Here is a 19003-nt window from a genome sequence, read left to right on the forward strand (position 1 = left end):
TTCTTTTAATAACTAATTTCTTTGTCACTCTTTTTGTTCATCTGTTTCTAAAAGCATGTGAAATACGCACTGAAACTTGGCAAAGAATAGTGCTACACTTTGACAGAATCCGTATCCTTACTGACGCTGATGTACTGACAGCGCATCAATGAGCACGAGTGTATATCTGTATGTATGTATGTGTGTGTGTGTGTGTATGTGTGTGTCCATTTGTGTACATACCCCGAAGCAGGGCCTTACTGCTCCTTGCGTGTTTGCGTGTGCTCTCCCACAGTTCAAAGTGTGCTGCGGGAATCCCAGGTCATCTGCGAGAGCAAAGAGAAGCAGATCGCTGAGCTGAAGAAGATGTCGGATCAGAGCGCCGACTCCCTTAAAAACGAGTGGGAGAAGAAGGTATGAAGAAAAGTTGAAGGGCTTGGATGTTCTGCAATCCAACCCCTGTTTGCAGCCTTGAGCCAGAGGAAGACTGTTTGATAGCTTGAGTCTTGTAGAGTTCATAGAAAGCGGCCAAGCTCTACTGCTCCATAAAAACCTTTTTTCTTTCATGCTGTGCATAAGTTAAGTCTATTTTTTTAGTGCTGAAACATTCATCTTCCCTGCCCTGGGTAAATTGTGTTTTCATTCCTGATTGCTCTACCTAACAGAGCTCCTAATGAAATTTCCACTCATCTTTTCAGGGTCACTTAGCTTCTGATGAGTTTCTCCTCTTAAACGGATAAAAAAAAAAAAACGTAGCCATATGTATGAGGTTCCTTCTCCTTCAATAAGCAATGAATTACATTGCAGTACCCAGTGGGAACATCTGTGACTGATATGAAGCCATTGTTTATATTTCTAGCGTCATGCTGCAGTGGCAAAGATAGAACAGGAGAAGTTTGAATTACAGAAGAAACACACAGAGAACATCCAGGAGCTGTTGGAGGACACCAACCTTAGACTGGCCAAGATGGAGGCAGAGTATAATGCTCGCTCACAAGCAACCGTGAGTACAGGAACTGGCATGTGTGCATAAGCGTCGGATGTAAATGTTGGTCCTGATGTCTTAATCTTTTGTCAGCGCATAAGCACAAAGCATCAAGCTGTAAAAAATTAACTTTACCCATACATCATGTGGCAGGATGTAAACTTGGCTGTTTAGGATTAGTCTCCTGAACAGTGAGCAGATTTATTTTTTCATAGCCAACACTAGAATTTTGTTTAAGCAAACAGGATTTACGGTGACAAGACATGTGTATTTTTACATAAATCTTTTATCGTGTTTAGCTCTAAGAAAATTTTCAGGTGTACACATCTGTCATACCTCGAATTATAAAACACTGACTCACACACTCCTTGGCTAAAATGAAGAGAGACATTCTGTAACCTCTGGGTGAGAGCAACTCTCATATCTTATATCTGTCATCTTAACAAAGGTCTTTGATCCAAGTGTGTATTAAGTCTTCGTGTGGCCATGGGAGTGCGTAGAGATATGCATGCACACATACACACACACGCACACACACACACACACACACACCTCCCTAAGCTGTTTCTTTGATGTCATATGAAAGACTTCGGTTTTAAATGGAATCATGCACATTTCGTTAGTCAGGATCATCAACACCAGAGGCCGGGCAAATGTGCTACTTTCATAAATAGTACTGTTATCAATATCAGCATTCATAGGCTTTCTTTCATATCACACATATACACATACTGCTTCTGGCCTTAATCTGTCAGCAGGCCCACATTTAAGAGGCATCAAACACTGGACAGTATGGGGCCTGTGGTAAGGCCTCTCTTTTAATAATTAAGGACAGACAAGGCCCCAGAGAATAAAAAGAGCCTTCTGTCATCACAAATTAGCTGCTTGCTCTCTGTGAGATTAGGCTGACCATCACATATACACCTACAACTCAAATGAGATAGTGTATTCCTCCAAAGTTTGTGAATCCACTATTGGCAGTTTGGAGATACTTACACAGATGGAATGTAAAAACCTCCTAGATGTCAGTCAGACATTTGTTTATCCAATATAAAAGACGTTCTGCTAGAATATTCAGTACAACCCACTTATGACCTAGTAGCCACAGGCCTGAGCAACACGGAGCAGAAAGTCATACTGTACACTCATCTGTTTAGTTCCACTACTACTTTTCTTGCACTGTAGATGCTAAAGCTAAAGTTGAATCCCAGGACCTGACACGAAAGGTTCCTCAGTTCGCATGGTTTGTAAGCCAAGACAAACTCAGATGGATGATTCATAGTCAAATACAGCATACTTGATCTGGATTAATAATAGCAATATAAAGAATGTTCTTTGACCATTGCAACAGTACCTGGCTGGATTTCTATCCAGCACAGATCTAAGATCTCACACGGAGCTTACAGATATGTCAGATGTTGTTATTTTTGGACATTATCTATGCACAGGGCAGAGTAGTCAGAGTGACTGAGTAGGTGTTTGGAAAAAAAAAAAGACAAGTCGGTGTCTGCTTAGATATTGCACCATCTTAAGCTTATGATATGCAAGTCCATTTCCAAATGACTAAGAAGTGAATTGTCAAGTGGTTTGAGAAAATAATTACTTTGACATGCAATGTTAAAGTCTCAAATGTTAATCACATACCTAATGTGACCACACTATTTTCTACATTTCTTATGCCTCCTCCTCCACCTGCTGCTATTCATGTAACATCAAGCATGCATACACAGCCTGCCAAGAGATGAGTGATGCAGGCTGTCTTCCAGTCGCTGGCCTTAATTCTGGCAAAGAAAAACTGCAGAAGGTCATCCATCACTCCGTGACTTTTACTTTTTTATTACAAATTTCAAGTTTTTTCATCTTCTAAGATTTTATCACTTAAGAATCTTTGAAGAGATGGAAGCCTATAATGTAGCGTATGTGGTCTGCACTTCACACCTGGTAATTCTCTTTCTAAAATACCTAATTAGGGGCTGCAATTTGCTCCTACTGGCTGTGTCCAGGTGTGCGTAGTCCAGCTCCAGTATGGAGAGGCGCTTCTTCTCATCTCCTGCCAGAGTGCTAAGTGTCAGCATGCGTCCCAGCATAACACAGAGCCCTTGTTCCTTTCTCTAACGCCCTACGCTGCTTAACACAAAAAAACAAAATCCCTCTCAGCAGCCTTGCCGACCGCTGCTTTCGTACTATTTTCAAACGCACCGCTCCCATCATTCCACCTCCTGTCATCGCCAGCCTCTTTCATCGACTAGATCAACTAGCACACTCCATCTTTAATCAGCGCCCCGTCATCGCCTTTATCAGCCTGCCCACACTGCATTCCACGCTGTCATATGCACACACACAAAGATGCACACGCTGGGGGACAGTAAAGAGAAAGGGACATTTCTCTTCATCAAAATGTTGCATGAAGAAGCTGTTTGCATCCGTAGGACTTTGATTTTTGTCTTTATTGAAATCAAAATCCTGATTGATGTTTTTGATGTGAAATTTGGAATTCAGTAACACTACTGAAATAAACCAAGGTGTTTTTTTGTTGTTGTTTTTTTTTTTTTTTTTAATAGAAGTACGGTAATGTCTGTTGGTTTGATCCTAAGATTTAGAGCAAGTTTCAGCACAGTTACAGCTCCAAACATTTTTCAAAGGTACAACAGTTTACTTCAGTTGAGTTTTTGTAGCCTGGAGAAAGATGACATAGAAAACATTAAAGGAGGCTTTTAAAACACTTGATAAGATCTTACCCTGCATCTGCTGGTGTGACCTTTAGTACAGTTTTAATAGAGACATATTTGATCTGAATCACAGAATCTCCCCAAGGTTATGACTCAGTCATAAGTAACATAAGCATGAAATATACAGTAGTGTAAATTAATCATCTTTAACCCAGAATAAAGATTCTATTAATCGAGGATTCAATCTGAGTTGCCATCAGGCACATTCTTCCATATTAGCCACTAGATTTTTGTTTCTGATTCCATTGTGGGAGCCTGCTGTCCTCTGACCCATGGCATTACACTTTACTTGTACCCTAAGTTGTTCAAGCTAATATGGTTTATTATTGGTTTCTGTGTGTTGTTGCAATGAAGGAGCAAACGGTGCGTGAGCTGGAGTTTCGGGTGAAACAGCAGTCTGTGGAGGTGGAGAAGGGCAACACACTACGTCAGAAGGTGACACAGGAGAAGGCCCATTTGGAGATCCACATTGCATCCATCAGTGCTGAACTGCAAGAGGCCAACAGACGGTGGGCATAGAAAAAGGGGATAAAAAGTGACTTTAAATATGTGAAAGAAACAAATTATTCTGTTTCTGCTTCTTCAGGTTTATTGGATAGTCTGCATTTAGAATGTATTCAGTACGGTGTGCAGGCTAAGCTATAGTGCATATGTAAATTTGCTTGAATGTGTCAGATAGTAGGTTGCAAGTAGATAACGTGCCGTTGACATCCATTTTTTATGCTTTGATATGGAAATTTTTCTTACGTATAGAAAGTTAATTATTTACTTTCATATTTTATTGAATGCACTTTTTTCTAGTATAGGAACAGGTTAGTGTCTATGTTTACCGCCCTACCGTGTTACCTGTATGAAACATGTAAACGTCCGCAGAAATACGATGCTGCAGAAGGAGAAGGAGGAGCAGAGTGAGCACTATGAGCAGACCTTACAGAAGCTCCATGCCAAACATGAGACTGACTTGAGCCACTTCCAGCAGGAACACACACTGTCTACTGCTAAGGTTAACACTAACACATTCGCAGTGCTTACCGTACTACCATAATACAGCTCTGGAAAAAAATAAGAGACCACTGCTAAATGATCACTTTCTCTGATTTTACCATTTATAGGTATGTGTTTGAGTAAAATGAACATTTTTGTTTTATTCTCTAAACTACTGACAACATTCCTCCCAAATTCCAAATAAAAATATTGTTATTTAGAGCATTTATTGACACATGTTCAAAATAACAAAAAGATGGAGACCTCAAATAATGCAAAGAAAACCAGTTTATATTCATTTATAAACAACACAATACTAATGTTGTAACTTGGGAAAAGTTCCAACATCAATATTTGTTGGAATATCCCTGATTTTCAATGACAGCTTTCACGTGTCTTGGCTCTCCACCATTGCTGTTGGATGACTTTATGACTCCTGGCATAAAAATTCAAGAAGCTCAGCAACGTTCGATGGCTTGTGACCATCCATCTTCCTCCAGAAGTTTTCAGAGTGGGTTCAGGTCTGGAGATTGGGCTGACCATGACAGGGTCTTCATCTGGTGGTCTGTCATCCACACCTTTATGGACCTAGCTGAGGCCAGGAGCATTGTCCTGATAGAAAAACCAGTCCTCAGAGTTTGTGAACATTGTCAGAGCAGAAGTCCAGTAGTTTTCAATACTTATTTTTTGATTCCAATTACTTTTGCGTTACTAATAGCACTGTTTTTACCTATTGTAAGAAGATAGTGATGGCCACAGTAGTGGATTTTACACTTCTCCTTCTTAAATAAGACATGGATCAGGTGTTTATCAAGTAGAATAAGGTGTGGTTGTGTTGGAATTCTACAGACAGGAATGGGATGGCTGTCATACATGCTGATAGAGGAAATTGCAGTGGTCTCTGAATTTTTTCCAGAGCTGTATATTGAATATTTATTAACAGCAACTTTTTATCAAGTCTAATTAGACCCCTTCACCATAATGCTTCTTTTTTTCTTCTGATGCGCTCCTTTCTTCCAGGCGTCTGAGTTGATTGAGGAGTTGGAGAAAACAGTAGCTCAGCTCAGACAGCAGATCCAGGACAGTGAACATCAAAGACAAAAACAAGTCAGGGTATGATGTATATGTTAGTCTTCCAAATACATTTGTCACCACAGCAGTACAAGCTTTGCAAATCGTTAATGGGCTTATCTTTGTGGACATGTCTCGGTTGGTCTTTTGTGCAATTTGATTACTGTCCATGTGTGACAATTGTGTGAATATAACTGTGGCTTCTTTTAGGATCAAGGGATAAAGTTTCAGCAGGAAAAAGATGAACTGCAGATCAACTGTGAGAAGAAGGTAGTTTGTACTTGCCTCTTTGGGGGAAATGAGACACTGAGCTCCATTGCTTCTGTCGTTGTATTAAAACTGCCCCAGACAAAGTGATTATGGTCAAGTGGAGATCAAAGCCTAGAGTCACATGTTTCTTTTGGTTACTCTTACTCCAAGACTTTATGTCTGGTCTCGTAAAATCAGAGCCGTGATTAACAGGTAGACATAAAACAAACTAAAAGGTGGATCACAATTTGCTAATTTACCATAAGAGTAAAAATGCGTATGAGTGAATAAAGTCGAGAAACAGAATTAGAAGTAGACACAAATAAATAGGTTGATTAGAAGAGGATACTTCTGTGTGAGGTATGCACTGTCAGGATGTCAGGTCTCACACTTAATTGCTCCTACACAGAGGTTGTTTTTTTTTTTTATTTTTGAGGGCCTGTCTTCAAAGCCATGGTGTAGTCATAAACCAAAGAGCACAGAAGGATTGTTAATGATCCGAGCTGGGCCAGTCCAGTCCAGACTTTTTCTATGATGATCAGGTTTAAAGACCATACAGCACCTGGGTCATCTTCAAAGTGCCACAGCTTAAATGTCTGTGTGTGGTAGTGAAAGGCTGGCAAACCTTAGAACACGGGCCCCTCTGGCTGATACACCTGCAAAAACTTAGCCAGCCAGGACTTTCTCAGACACAGTTTGGTAGTGTTGCTTTTCTTTTTTCTTTCCTTTAAGATACTCTGTTCTTATTCAGTCCTTGTAATCACCCAAGACAAATGTTAACAATCTGTATCTTTACCTACCTTCCTTTGTCTCCAGCTGTCTTTTGTAAGGTGACAGGAGATGGAAACAGTGCAACAAATGTGTCAGTCATCCTTTTTCCTCTTTTTAGTTCCCTGAGGGACTCCTCTTTTCCACCCTTTGAGGAGCGGTAAATGAAACACATGAAGGAGGCCATAGAATGGTATCTTGACATAAGAAGGCCCATATGGCTGCCATAGATGCAGTGAAAGAGGCCCCAGATAGGCTCAGATGGTACTTTTGATGGGGTGATGGAGAGAAGAGAGGAGACCAGATGCTTAAGGTCACAAGCAGGAGAGTTTGTTGAGTGGTGTTTGATTGTGTATGCTCTTAAACTCACTCGCACCTCTCTCTCTTTCCCTCTCTTTCCTAATCGTACTTTTACTCGGTCCCTCAGGTTTTGGCGATCCACAGTGAAGCAGAGAAAGAGAGAGCGGAGGCAAAGAGGAAGATAGCCAAGCTGGAGGATACACTCAGGTACAGTGAGACAGCCCCAAACCAAAGTGTTGAAATACAAATTCAGTTGTTACAGTGAAAGTTTTCAGTGTACAGCGTTAAGTCTGAATGCAAAAAAAAACAAAAACAAACAAACATTAGTATATAAAGTCATTTCACATATGTAAGCCCCTTTTCCACCAACATTCCCAGGAGCTTTTATAACCAGGAATTTACTTCCCTTGGTAAAAGAATTCCTGGTAATCTGTCTGGTTTGCATTTCCACCACACCTTAATGTTCTGGGAAATCTGTTCAAATCAGGCTCAGTTATTTCGATTTTTTTCATTTTCGTCAACCTGAAGTCCCACTGATTTTCTTTTGAGCATATTCAGAGTGTATTCAATGAAGTCCAGGCTCTTTTGGGTGTATTAGCCCAATATGCTCTTTAGTGTATTGGTTGGACATACAGATTATTGCAATGCATTTGCTGGACAGGTTCAAATATACTCAAAAATAACAACTTTAAACAATCAAAACAGCGTATTTGGCAAATTGACCTCGTCGTCCTTCCACTTCTCGTAGTTTTTCTTCTTTTGCTCCATTTTCCAAATGATCAAAACACAAACAAAGTGAAGGTTGTAGAAATGGAATATACAAGTTTGCAGCCCCACACTGGCTTAAACATTGTAGGTCAGTACAGAATGGTGTAAGTGTGTTCCACCAATCAGTATTCTTCAGCACATAGCTCCACCCCTTAAGAATTCTGGGGATTCTGAAAAGTCCTATCCCCCTACCACAAACATTTTCAAGGAAAGTTTGGGGTCAAGGGGAAGTTTTTATCACCCAGGGAGTTTTAATGGAAATGCACAGAGGTTGGGTAAAGTTCCTGTGGTGGAAAAGAGGCGATACTTAACCCTTAGAGACCAAGAACTGTTTTTGCAGTACCTGACCTGTACTAGTTTATTTGGTTTTTCTGAAGTATTTCTATAGTATCTGTCAGAATCAGGTATCAAAATCATCTGATTCGTACCTTGATTTCATCCAGTTCATTTTAAGTCATGATTTTTACAAAAAATTATAAGTCAAAAATGTGATCATTTTTTAACTTGGTGACTCTTCTGGCAAGTTTTTTTTCTTATTTAGAAAATTAAATGTGTATGTTTTTGACTTCCACATAAATTTCTGTCTGCCCTAGTTTCGTACTCTTCCAAAGCAAATATGAGCTATTCATTAGCTCAAAGTAGCAAATTATGATGAATCAGTGGTGTACAATATTAGGGCCTTCACACATTGAGTATGGAGCCTCTACATGTACAAACAAGAGCTACGTAATATCACTGAAAAGCTGAGGAACTCCACTTTACTTTTTTAAACCGTATATGTGGATTAGTGGTTCAGAAATTATTGATAAGTGGCATTTAAGATGCAAACGATAATATCGATCTCAGAGGGTCACGTTAGAAACACTATTTTGAAGCAGACAGAGACTTATAGTGTATGTTGGATACTTGGTTAACACAGATTAAGAGGGGTAAGTGTCCATATTGTCCTAGTTTTAATACAAATATCTTCACGTCCACTACATGTATATTCTGACCTGCATTACAGTCTGTACCATATTTCAATCAACTGGCTCCATCTTTATCTGTAAACTCTGAGATTTTGTGTGTGTGTGTGTGTGTGTGTGTGTGGTCCTCCACTTGTCTTGTATGACATGATGGGTTTCGGTCTAAAGTTAAAGGATGCCAGCTGGTGTGTGAAAGTATTTGTGAGCGTGCGTGTGTTGCAGATGTGTGTAGCTGACAAAGATTGCAAGCTGGTGCAACTAGTTCTAAAGTTAAAATAGAATTGAATGCTTTCAGAAAGACTCGAGATCAAAAAGTGTGTGTGTATGGGGGTGTGTTTTTGTATGTGCAAGTGCAACACCTCATAGACCTGATCATAACCATGATACTTTGTTGTAAACACATCAGATAATATCAAAACACAAACACTAGATCAGTTGTAGTGCCCGGGGTTATTTGACAGGTAAACAGACAAATTTTCTGCTTTATTACTTTTTGCTCTGATGCTGCCCCCTTTGGTCATGAAATTTCCAACATATATAATGTTAGAGGAGCATGATATTTATTTTACAATTATTAGCATCACACATTGGAGTCTTGACTATGGTTTCAGACTTTATTAGAGTTGTTTATGTCTACTGACTTAACGCTTTGATCATAAGAACAGTGTGTATGAATTCTGATTTAAGGTGGAGTTTGGCTTTAACAAGCCAATCCTTGCACACTCTCTTTGATCTTTTTTTATAACTGGGAGTTGTACTTTTAGAGTTAAGAGCCTGGAAACTGAGATGAAAAGTCACACTGATCAGAGCGTATAGGTGTTTGTGTAGTCCTGAAGAACACTCACTCCAGTACAAATTAGTCACCTTTTACAGTAATAAAAATAATGTCACAATGGTAAGTGTCCAGTAAACAGTACATTACTTAAATATGTCATAAGGGATGACAGTTTTGGTCATATTATGTAAATTTAACATTTACTTGATGGTTTTGTTTCATGGTGAGAATTTTCACTTGAAGGAAAACACATGTTTAATTAATTACATAGTATACAATGGACACAATGCATGTTATTGATGAATGTTCTTATTTATTTATTTTTTTACTTACTTATTAGGGACAGTGCATATTAATGAACATCTACAACACTTGCAGCTGTAAATATGCCAGATTGTTGCAACACTGCTAATTTCCATCTGTAGTCCCTAGGCAGGTGACAAAGGCAGTTGACAAAAGGCAAAACATCATAAAAACACACAAAACAACACGGTGAGGACAATCTACTGATGGTCACAGACTTGGTTTTCCTTCATCCAATGTTTAAGTTGTGATTCGAAGGAGGCATATGATTGTGAGTCTCCTATGTTGAGTGGTAAACTGTTCCAATATTCAGTCACTCACAGTTTCCTTGAGCTGTGGCCCTGGTGACCATCCCACTCTTAATTACACCTATGTCTTCCTGCTATGACGTATGAAAATGTCTGCTGTGAAATCTATTAATACAGGAATCAAAGTAATGCTATAGATGAAAATAACTGGGCAAATTCTCTCTGTTAATCAGATTTTTGAAGCTGTTTTCCCCACTTCCATAGACCACTGCTTTGCCCTTTCCTGACTTGTAGCTCCTCTTCCTATTCTATGACTTCTATCACACCCATTCCTCCAAAAAATTACCCAAGCATGCTCTGTTGACAGCTCAGACTCCAAATGAACAGTCAACTAACCAGTCGGTCCATTCCGCTGGGTGATTAATCCCATACAGAACTACATGTCTTGGTCACAAGCAGATTACAGTTGTCCAGATGAAACTAGAATGCATTCTGCACAATTAAACACCACGCTGTCTCAGCCCATTGATCACTGTCCAGTCACTGTGCCATCACCCCCCTTGAGGGTTTTTGGAGCTTGTCACATTAAAATATTAACCCACAGGCAGTGGATTAAAAAGAACGGGCTAAGCGTGGCCGTATTTGCTTTTCACTTGGGTCGTTTTCAATGGCTGGAGGCGCTTTTGTCCTAGCCCAACATTTAATAAGTAGCCGCTGAAAAACAAGGCTCGATGATTTTCATGAAGAAGAAATGAACGTACTTGTTTACTCGTACTGTTTATGTGACAATGTAGAGCAACATAAAAGCAACTTTTGTAGTTTTGTAAAAGACTTAATATTCACCCTCAAGATCACAAACTGACATTGATGGCTGTATTTTCTTATTGTTTGTGCTTGTCATTGTCATCCAAGCAACAAAGAACAAGTTTAAACACAGCAGACAGATCTGTTTGCGCATAAATTATCCTTGTTGTTAGTATCAGTAACGAGCCAGTCATTCCCTCGTTTAGTGTTAAACACTGAGAAACGGCGAGCGGCCCATCAGGCTCTTAGCTAATTAAGTACTCAGGCTTCACACACACACACACACACACACACTCGCACTGCAGCCTGATGTCTGCAACCTGCCTGCTGCTGTGGCAACACTGACGGCCTTTAAAGACGATCCAAGAGAGCTTCAAAGTAAAAGCAAGACCGCATGCACAAGTGTGTGTGTGTGTGTGTGTGTTTTTCTATGTGCACGTGTGTGAAGATAGAAAGATAGATGATAAAACTGAACAAGAACTGCTCAACATGCCTTCCATGTGCCAGATACTGTGTGGTATGTGGGCTGTGTTATGATACGTATTTTATGTGTGCTGGGTGATCTGCACCATGTTCTGTTATTTCTTTCCCTTTTTCTATTTTCATTCCTTTTCTTTCACACAAGATAAAAAAACTATCCATTGCTGAATGTTTTGGCTGTCTAATTATCATTTTTGATATGTAACACATATAGCTGTTATCCACACCCCTTATTTTCCATGATTTACACCCACTCTTGCTTTCCAGTAGAAAAAGAAAATCACCCTGTCCTGCCATGCAAATAAGAATTTCTGCTTCAATTTGAGTTCCAGGGCTGTGTTACTATAGCAACAACAACAGAAAGCACTACAAAGCTGTGCAGAGAACAAGTTTCTTTTCTTCTTTCATCCCAATGTGCCTCAGATCATTACAGGACATTAGCATAGAGGTGGAGAGATGCACCACAAAAGGGGGAAAAGAAGAAAGAGAGAGAACTCATCTGGGGAACAGCTTGTCTGCTATTTGCAACAATGACCTCCAAATCACAATTTAAAAACATCAGATAACCAACTGAATGGCTAAAGTAAGCAAAAAAGGAAAAAAGAAAAAGCAACTGCTCCTTCTCTAGATTACAGTATCATTCACTCTCCAAAGTGGCAGTCATATTTTTTCCACGTTCCCCTCCATACCATTCCATTCCTCTTTGGTGCTGCCTGGCATCCAACCTGCTTTATCAAAACCATGTGCCTGCAAAGGTGTGGTGCAGAGTCATAGCAACTCTGACCACGTCTCAGCAGTAACTTCTGCTCAGTTTGATCGATTGCAGTTTTGGAGTGGCAGAAGCGGCATCTTCTTTAGGCAGCTGGAGGAAAAGTGGCTTGGACACACAGGCTGTTTGAATGTCTGTGCACACACTCAAGCTGTCACAGATAGGATGTGTCACACTATGTAGAGCTTACCAGTACTCTTGCGCTCAGTCACTGATCTCGTTTAGCACTAATTTAAAGTTTTTTATTCTCGCCCCACCCACCCAGAGGGCAGGGGTACATACAATTGCAAAAAAACAAAATATTAGACCATCCCTTGTTTTTTTCAATTTCTTGTTCATTTTAATGCTTGGTACAACTAAAGGTGCATTTGTTTGGACAAATATAATGATAACAACAAAAATAGCTCTTAAGAGTTTAATTTAAGAGCTGATATCTAGCCATTTTTCATGGTTTTCTTGATAACCAAAATCAGTTCAGTTCTTACATCAATGTCTATGGCATTGTACTGACATAAACAGTGCTTTTAGGCATTCCATGTTTTCTTTTCAGTCTGTTTTAGTCACATGATACACACAGGAGTTAGTACGTGATTGCATAACCATTATTATTATTATTTATTTTTTTTTACAATTTTTATTTCTCATTTTTATGAGTATAATACAATCTCCTCAAATTGAGGAGCAGGAAAAGAACAGAAGAACAGAAAAACAAACAAGTGAAAAGAACAGCCTGTGTTGGTGTCAGAATATTTAAGGTCCCTTAATAGATACAGTTGTCTCTGAATGTCAGCCATTTTCCCCAGTTTTTCATTAAGAGATTTTCTTTTAACTTCAGTTTATATGTGAGATGTTCCATGACAAGTATATCATCTATGATTAAAAGCCATTGTTTATAAGACGGAGCATCAGTCTCAAGCCAGTTCTTTGCTTTGGCCTTCTTCCCAGCCACCATAAGGATCCTGACAAGATATCTGTCTTCTTTATGCACCGTGCATAACCATTATTTTTGATGACTTGATGGTCTAATAATTTTTTACACAACTGTAGATATACCAGAAATTTCATCCGTCCGAGATTGTTGTCAGTCCCATTTCTCCGACACTTTCCACCTGATGCTTTTCACAATTGACACACATGCTCTCCAGCACTAGGAGAGTTGCAGTGCAGTCTTTGATGCTGGAATTTCGATTTATGCATTTTTTACAACTTTTTGAAAATTTCAACAATTTGTCCAGCCGATTTCTCGCGGACTATTCACCCAGTTCTTTTCAAATTTCACACACATGTTCTTAACAGTGTGCCTTTCTCCCAATTTTTTTTCTTTTTCTTTTAAGTACATTTTTTAAAAGATTGAACTTTAACCCACAAAGACCCAAACAGCCTCCAGCGTCCAAAAGCATCTATTGATCTAAAATGTTTAATATCTGTTGATTCAGTAATCCTATCAATCCATATAAATAATTGGTGTAAAATGCAGTTTGTCATCTTTTCATGATCATCAGAAATGACCCATTTGGACATTCAGAGGCTCTGTAGTGAACGTGGAAACACCATCATCTTCTACAACATTAATTCACCAGTAAAACCCATGGAGTTGCATCAATGACAGTGGATGGACACACTGGGTTTCACTTTTCTCTGTTTTTGATATAATAACCCTTAACTGTAATCCAAGTTTTTATGAATATCTACATGATCAGTGAATTAAATAAAGGAAAAAAACAGATTTTCAGTAAAAAAAGAAAAAATGCAAAATACAGATGATAATATTATAATAAATGGTGATAAATCATTTAATAAAGGTTAATTACAGGGTTCCTGCAGGGTTTTAAAAAGTCTTAAAAGTCTTCAGTTTACAAATCTGCATTTAATGCCTTAAAAAAGTCTTTAAAAGGTATTAAATTTGATTTTAAGTTATGTTACTATATACTTGTTCACCATACTGTGTTTAAATGTGTCTGTTGAATGTTCCAGCTGCAAAGAAAGTAACGTTAGTCGACTCAGTCCCAACCCGACAATTTATATTGAAATTAGGAAACAATTATCACTAATTTTGTAGCCCTCAGTGAGAAGTTGGAGTAAATAAATGCATTTTCCTAAATTCTAAGAGTCAAGAATTCTAGGAGTAGATTTTTACCAGTATGGGCATGAAATGGTCATTAAATTATGTTCTAAGTAGTCTTAAAAAGGTCTTAAATTTAACTTTTAGAAACCTGTAGGAACCCTGTACATAGAGAGAAAACATCCATTTGGGACCTAGCATAGGTAGCACTGTGTTTTTATGGCTCAAAATGAATCCCTGGGTCGTTCCCTACTCCCTACCTACTTATCAGTGAGTAGGAGGTGCAAAGTGTTGGGTGACCGGCCAGCGGTACTGGTAAGCTTGTGCTATTATTTTACTTACATGTTCACAAATCAGGCTTTTCTCACCAGCTGCCATTCAGTTTGTGGAATAAAAAGCTTTCTTTGACTCCATAGTACACCCTTAATATATAACATATATTAATGGCAAACTAATAAGTAAAATGGAATACGGGTCTGTCTAGCAGTATTTATGAATTCATACCCATATGCTTTCATGAGATAGACATTAAAGTTGTAGCAAGCATCCAATATGTTCTTTCATGTTATTTAGAGTGTGCATGTGTGTGCACACCGTACATCTCCATGCGTCTTTGAAGCAGTCTTATCTTCCTCAGCATTCCTCTCCCATGGCAGGAGGGATGGAGGGAAGTAGGGGTGGTGGTCCAGAGAGGAACTAGAGGAAGCTTGAACCTCTGTTAGGACTGAGGTGCAGGAGCAGGTGGTGGTATGGATCCTGAATATTGAAGAGCTTCGCCGGGGTCAATATTTACTCCCTCGACAACTGCATTGAAAGCGTCCTTAGGAGATGGGTTAAGCAGCAACTCAATACCACAGACCTGACAAAAGGAAAATCACAAAGAGCTCTTTAACTGGGTCCAGGGTTGTCCGAGTTAAAGAACAATTACACTGTCGGATACTACTTGGGTTTTTTTATACATATAGTCATTCATTGATATTCATCTAATGATCCATATTATATTTTCAAGCCGTTTTTAGCACCTTTAGCATCTTGTCTTTCTTGTTTTAATCCGAATGTAAGTAAAGTCCTCAAGAGACTAAATAATAAAAGCTTTCCCTTTGTTGTAAATGTTCCTATTCTTGTTTTAAATCCTGACTTATTAGATAGTGGAGTGAAATGTGTCACGTCTGAGAAAGAATCAATAATAATCCTTGTATGTAGCCGTTACACTAACACCAAACACATTTTTACTCAGACTCAGCTTTACTGTCATTCAATCAATGCTACATGATAGAACTAAATATACTTACCCAGGTCTCAGTTTAGTAGCACACAAGATAAAAGGATAAAATATAAGATAAAATATATAAAAGGTAAATAGGGTAGAATAAAAACTACCATAAAATGTGAAAATAAAATAAATTCATGTTATCACATAATACATTCCCCTCATTAAATCGCTGACATATCCCTGTCATAATGTTATATTGTTAACACCCCATGCCTACGTGATCATCACACAAATCCACATCAAGTTGTCTTCCTTAGAAATATGCGCAGACATTAACGTATGCCAAAGCTGTGTGTGTGTGTTAAATCATGCCCTTAAACAATCTCCTTAGATTGTCATTAGCTCTTTCATCGCTTCATTAAAAATCTGCCAGCCTCATGTTTCATTGTATAATATTTGGGATGTGTAAATACAGTATGTTTACTTTAGAGACTACTGCATGGTTGATTTAGCATCGATGATGTAGTCTGCATTATTCATGAAGCTAAATTGCATCTAAATGCACAGAGAAGGCACCAAACCCCCTGATCCAAACCATGTCATGCGTCAGAGCTTTTCCTCCTCCATTAAACTCCTCAAGTCGCAGATTATAGATATTAAAGAGTACATGCATCTCCCTAAAGACTGAAGCTGTAGTTTTAGTGTGTATTCAGTATGTATGTCAGAAGGGATCTAAAACGGCAAGAAAACACCACTTCATTTATGTAGTGTTAAAATTTGCATGTTTATGCCACAGCACATCGTGGCACCATCAGCCTGGGCCGCCCCCAAATTTTCTTCATCATGCTCTCTCCTTAGGGTGTTGGGGCGGCCTTTGAGGTACGATGTACTAACTAGTGTGAGGGAAAGTGACTGGTTTCATTCTGAGTGTGGATCATAAGAGACAGTTGTTTAAATGTGGTGTGTTTGGAGAGTGGACGCAGCACAGGAGACGTCATCTGTCGTGTACACTTGAGCCAAAGCACTCATTATTTCTTTTCTGGAGCGTTCACTGACATGCAGCTAACGCTAAACTTTCATAAGCCTTTGAAAACGTATCTTTATTGTTACATCATTCTTTTCCATGTATGTTGCCATCAACTTATATCATGTTTATCTACACATTTAGGAGTAGTTTAAAGTCTTTACGCTAAATGCTTCTCTTTTCAGCTCCGGCTCTTTCTGTCTTTAATATTTTCTTGCCCTTGTGCTGTCTCTCTTTTGTGTTCACTTATTTGTGGTCTGTCTCTTATTCTGTGTCTTTTTCTGTCTTCCCTTCCCTTTCTCTAGGGATGCGGATGAAAACCAAGCCTGTTTTATTTTTTCTTCAGAAGGGGGCTGAATATTTCAGTTTTGCATTTTCTCTCTTTTTATGTGCTCTCTCTTTTTTTTCCAGGCCTCTTTGATGTGTCTGTGGATTCGTTATCATTCCGTTTGGATGAGCTCACAGACACAGATGCACGGGAGTCGCTTGCACTTGCGCACACACACACACTTTCACTCTCTGTCTTTTCATGCTAGTGACAAGAGGCATCCACATGCAAGCACGCATTCTACTCTAGTGTTTGTCAGTCTTTTCCACACACTGCTCCACCCACATCACAGCCCATACAATACTTGAATACTCTGCTTACATGATTTTAATTAGCTGATTTTAAAGGCCTTCTCTGTGTAGTGACTTCAATGTGTACTGAATGTGCTTGTGAGTGTTTAGACGTTCCTTGTTTCTGTATATCCAGCATGTGGTGCACACACAAGGCAGCACGTGGCACTGTGTGGTCAGAGCAGTTCAGAAAACACCGGCATCCCAGCACCCCTCCTGTCTGCCAGGCGGCTAGATGGCGGAAGCTCCCTCACCCTCTTTAGCACAAACACTCCTTTCCTCCTCTCCTCGCCTCCCTCTCTTCCTCCGCTTTAAACAGCCGTTTAGGATTGAGGGATGAGAGGACTTCCTCTGTAGAGAAGGCACATCTTTAATTTGAGCCTCCTCTCCTTCCACTTTTCTGACCAGAGATCCATTTAAAGCCAACAGGCCGCCCTGGCGCTGGCACCCCTCTCCTTCCTTTCCCTCTCTGTTTTCTCCATGCCAGGCCTCCCTCAGTCTTTTTCTCTGTCCTCTCATCTCACCCTCATCGCTCTGTTATTGATGGTGACACGCTGTCTACCGCTTTAGTGACCACACACATTCACACGTACAGTTATTCTCCCAAGTGTTCACCTGAGCTCCTCAGCTTTGGAGCATAATATGCTTCGATCTGTCACATACTTGAAGTTTTTTTTTTTAGTGTGTGTCCTCAGAGGTATAGGCCCAGCAGCCAGCTCCAACTTAGTCATAGTACCTTTTTTGAGTAGAGTTGTCAGTCACACACACAGAGTTTGGGACTGTGGCTCATGAACAAAGGCCCATATACACACACATGCACACGCGTACACACATACGGACTCTCTCAAGCGAGACACACACCCAATTCATTTCTGCTATGCCTTGGAAGTTTCAAAAACTTGCTATTTCGGTGACATCCTCTTTTCCATCTTCCTCTCTCTTTCCTCTCTTTATTTTTCCATCTTAGTCTCCCCACATATCCTTTGTGTCTGTCTGAGCCCAGAAGGCAGTCATGCAACGAGACTGATTAATAATTACAGAGTACACAAAATTGGGAGAGAGAGAAAGAGAGAGAGAGGAAAAAAAAAACAATTTCTTTGTCGTTTGATGTCCAACATGAGAGAGACCAAAATTACAAAGAAACAGAGCTCTATAAAGAGGAGAGAAAGCTTGCACATTCCTCTTTCTCTCCTCTGCCCCTGTTGTTTGCCTTTTTATGGCTTCCTTTTAGTTTAGCTGTTTTCATCTCGTCTGTCTTTTTCTGTTTTCCCAGTCAGCGCTGGGTCTTTATAAACACTCGGTTATTGCTTTGGTTATGGGAAGTGATTATTCACTTTACATTAATGCAAGCTGGCATGTGACTGCAGTTGTTTCTGTCAATACAGTTTGTTTCTGTCGGTGCATGCGAGTTACCTGCTTTAATGACTGCATCACTGCGCTAAATCCTTTGTGATCTCCTTGATAGTCTTCTGGGTTTGTTAAATGTACGAAGAGCAGCCACCACCTCCAGTTGTGTGCCTGTGTTAATTTGGTAGTGGTTGTACTTCTAATTGGTTTAAGAGTTTCACCCACCGGCCAAATATTCATTCTCCCTTCTGCTCATCTGTCCACGGGGAGTAATTATCCATACACTGTTAAAGCGTTCATTTGCAAGGGAGCAGCAGAATTACACAGATGATAGCTGCATACACACAGTACGTACAACACACTGTAAAAATACTCACAGCCAGTCAAATCTAACTGTTACATTTGTGTGTTAATGACATGAAATATTAACACTGGTACATTACTTCTTACTTTGTGCATTAAAAAAATGCTGCAGTCTTTGTCAAAGTTCTGACTTGAACCATAATACAGTTACATATTCAGCGTGATCACCTTATTAAACACACCGATTCCTGTTGTTGTT

The 19003-nt window shown here is 39.5% G+C and overlaps 1 protein-coding gene across 3 annotated transcripts in view; it reads left to right on the top strand.

Annotated features, from left to right (window-relative positions):
• The window catches only part of cep112 (centrosomal protein 112), a 114553-nt gene that overhangs the window by 22509 nt on the left and 73041 nt on the right, over nt 1–19003 (top strand). For all 3 annotated transcript variants that reach the window (XM_030141740.1, XM_030141741.1, XM_030141743.1), the window contains 7 exons: nt 275–393; nt 839–982; nt 4048–4202; nt 4567–4696; nt 5698–5790; nt 5959–6018; nt 7193–7272. In XM_030141740.1, the coding sequence (XP_029997600.1) occupies nt 275–393; nt 839–982; nt 4048–4202; nt 4567–4696; nt 5698–5790; nt 5959–6018; nt 7193–7272 (781 nt within the window). The remainder of the gene's footprint in view (nt 1–274; nt 394–838; nt 983–4047; nt 4203–4566; nt 4697–5697; nt 5791–5958; nt 6019–7192; nt 7273–19003) is intronic.

Source organism: Sphaeramia orbicularis, chromosome 8 (genome assembly GCF_902148855.1).
Source record: "Sphaeramia orbicularis chromosome 8, fSphaOr1.1, whole genome shotgun sequence".
Taxonomy (NCBI): Eukaryota; Metazoa; Chordata; class Actinopteri; order Kurtiformes; family Apogonidae; genus Sphaeramia; species Sphaeramia orbicularis.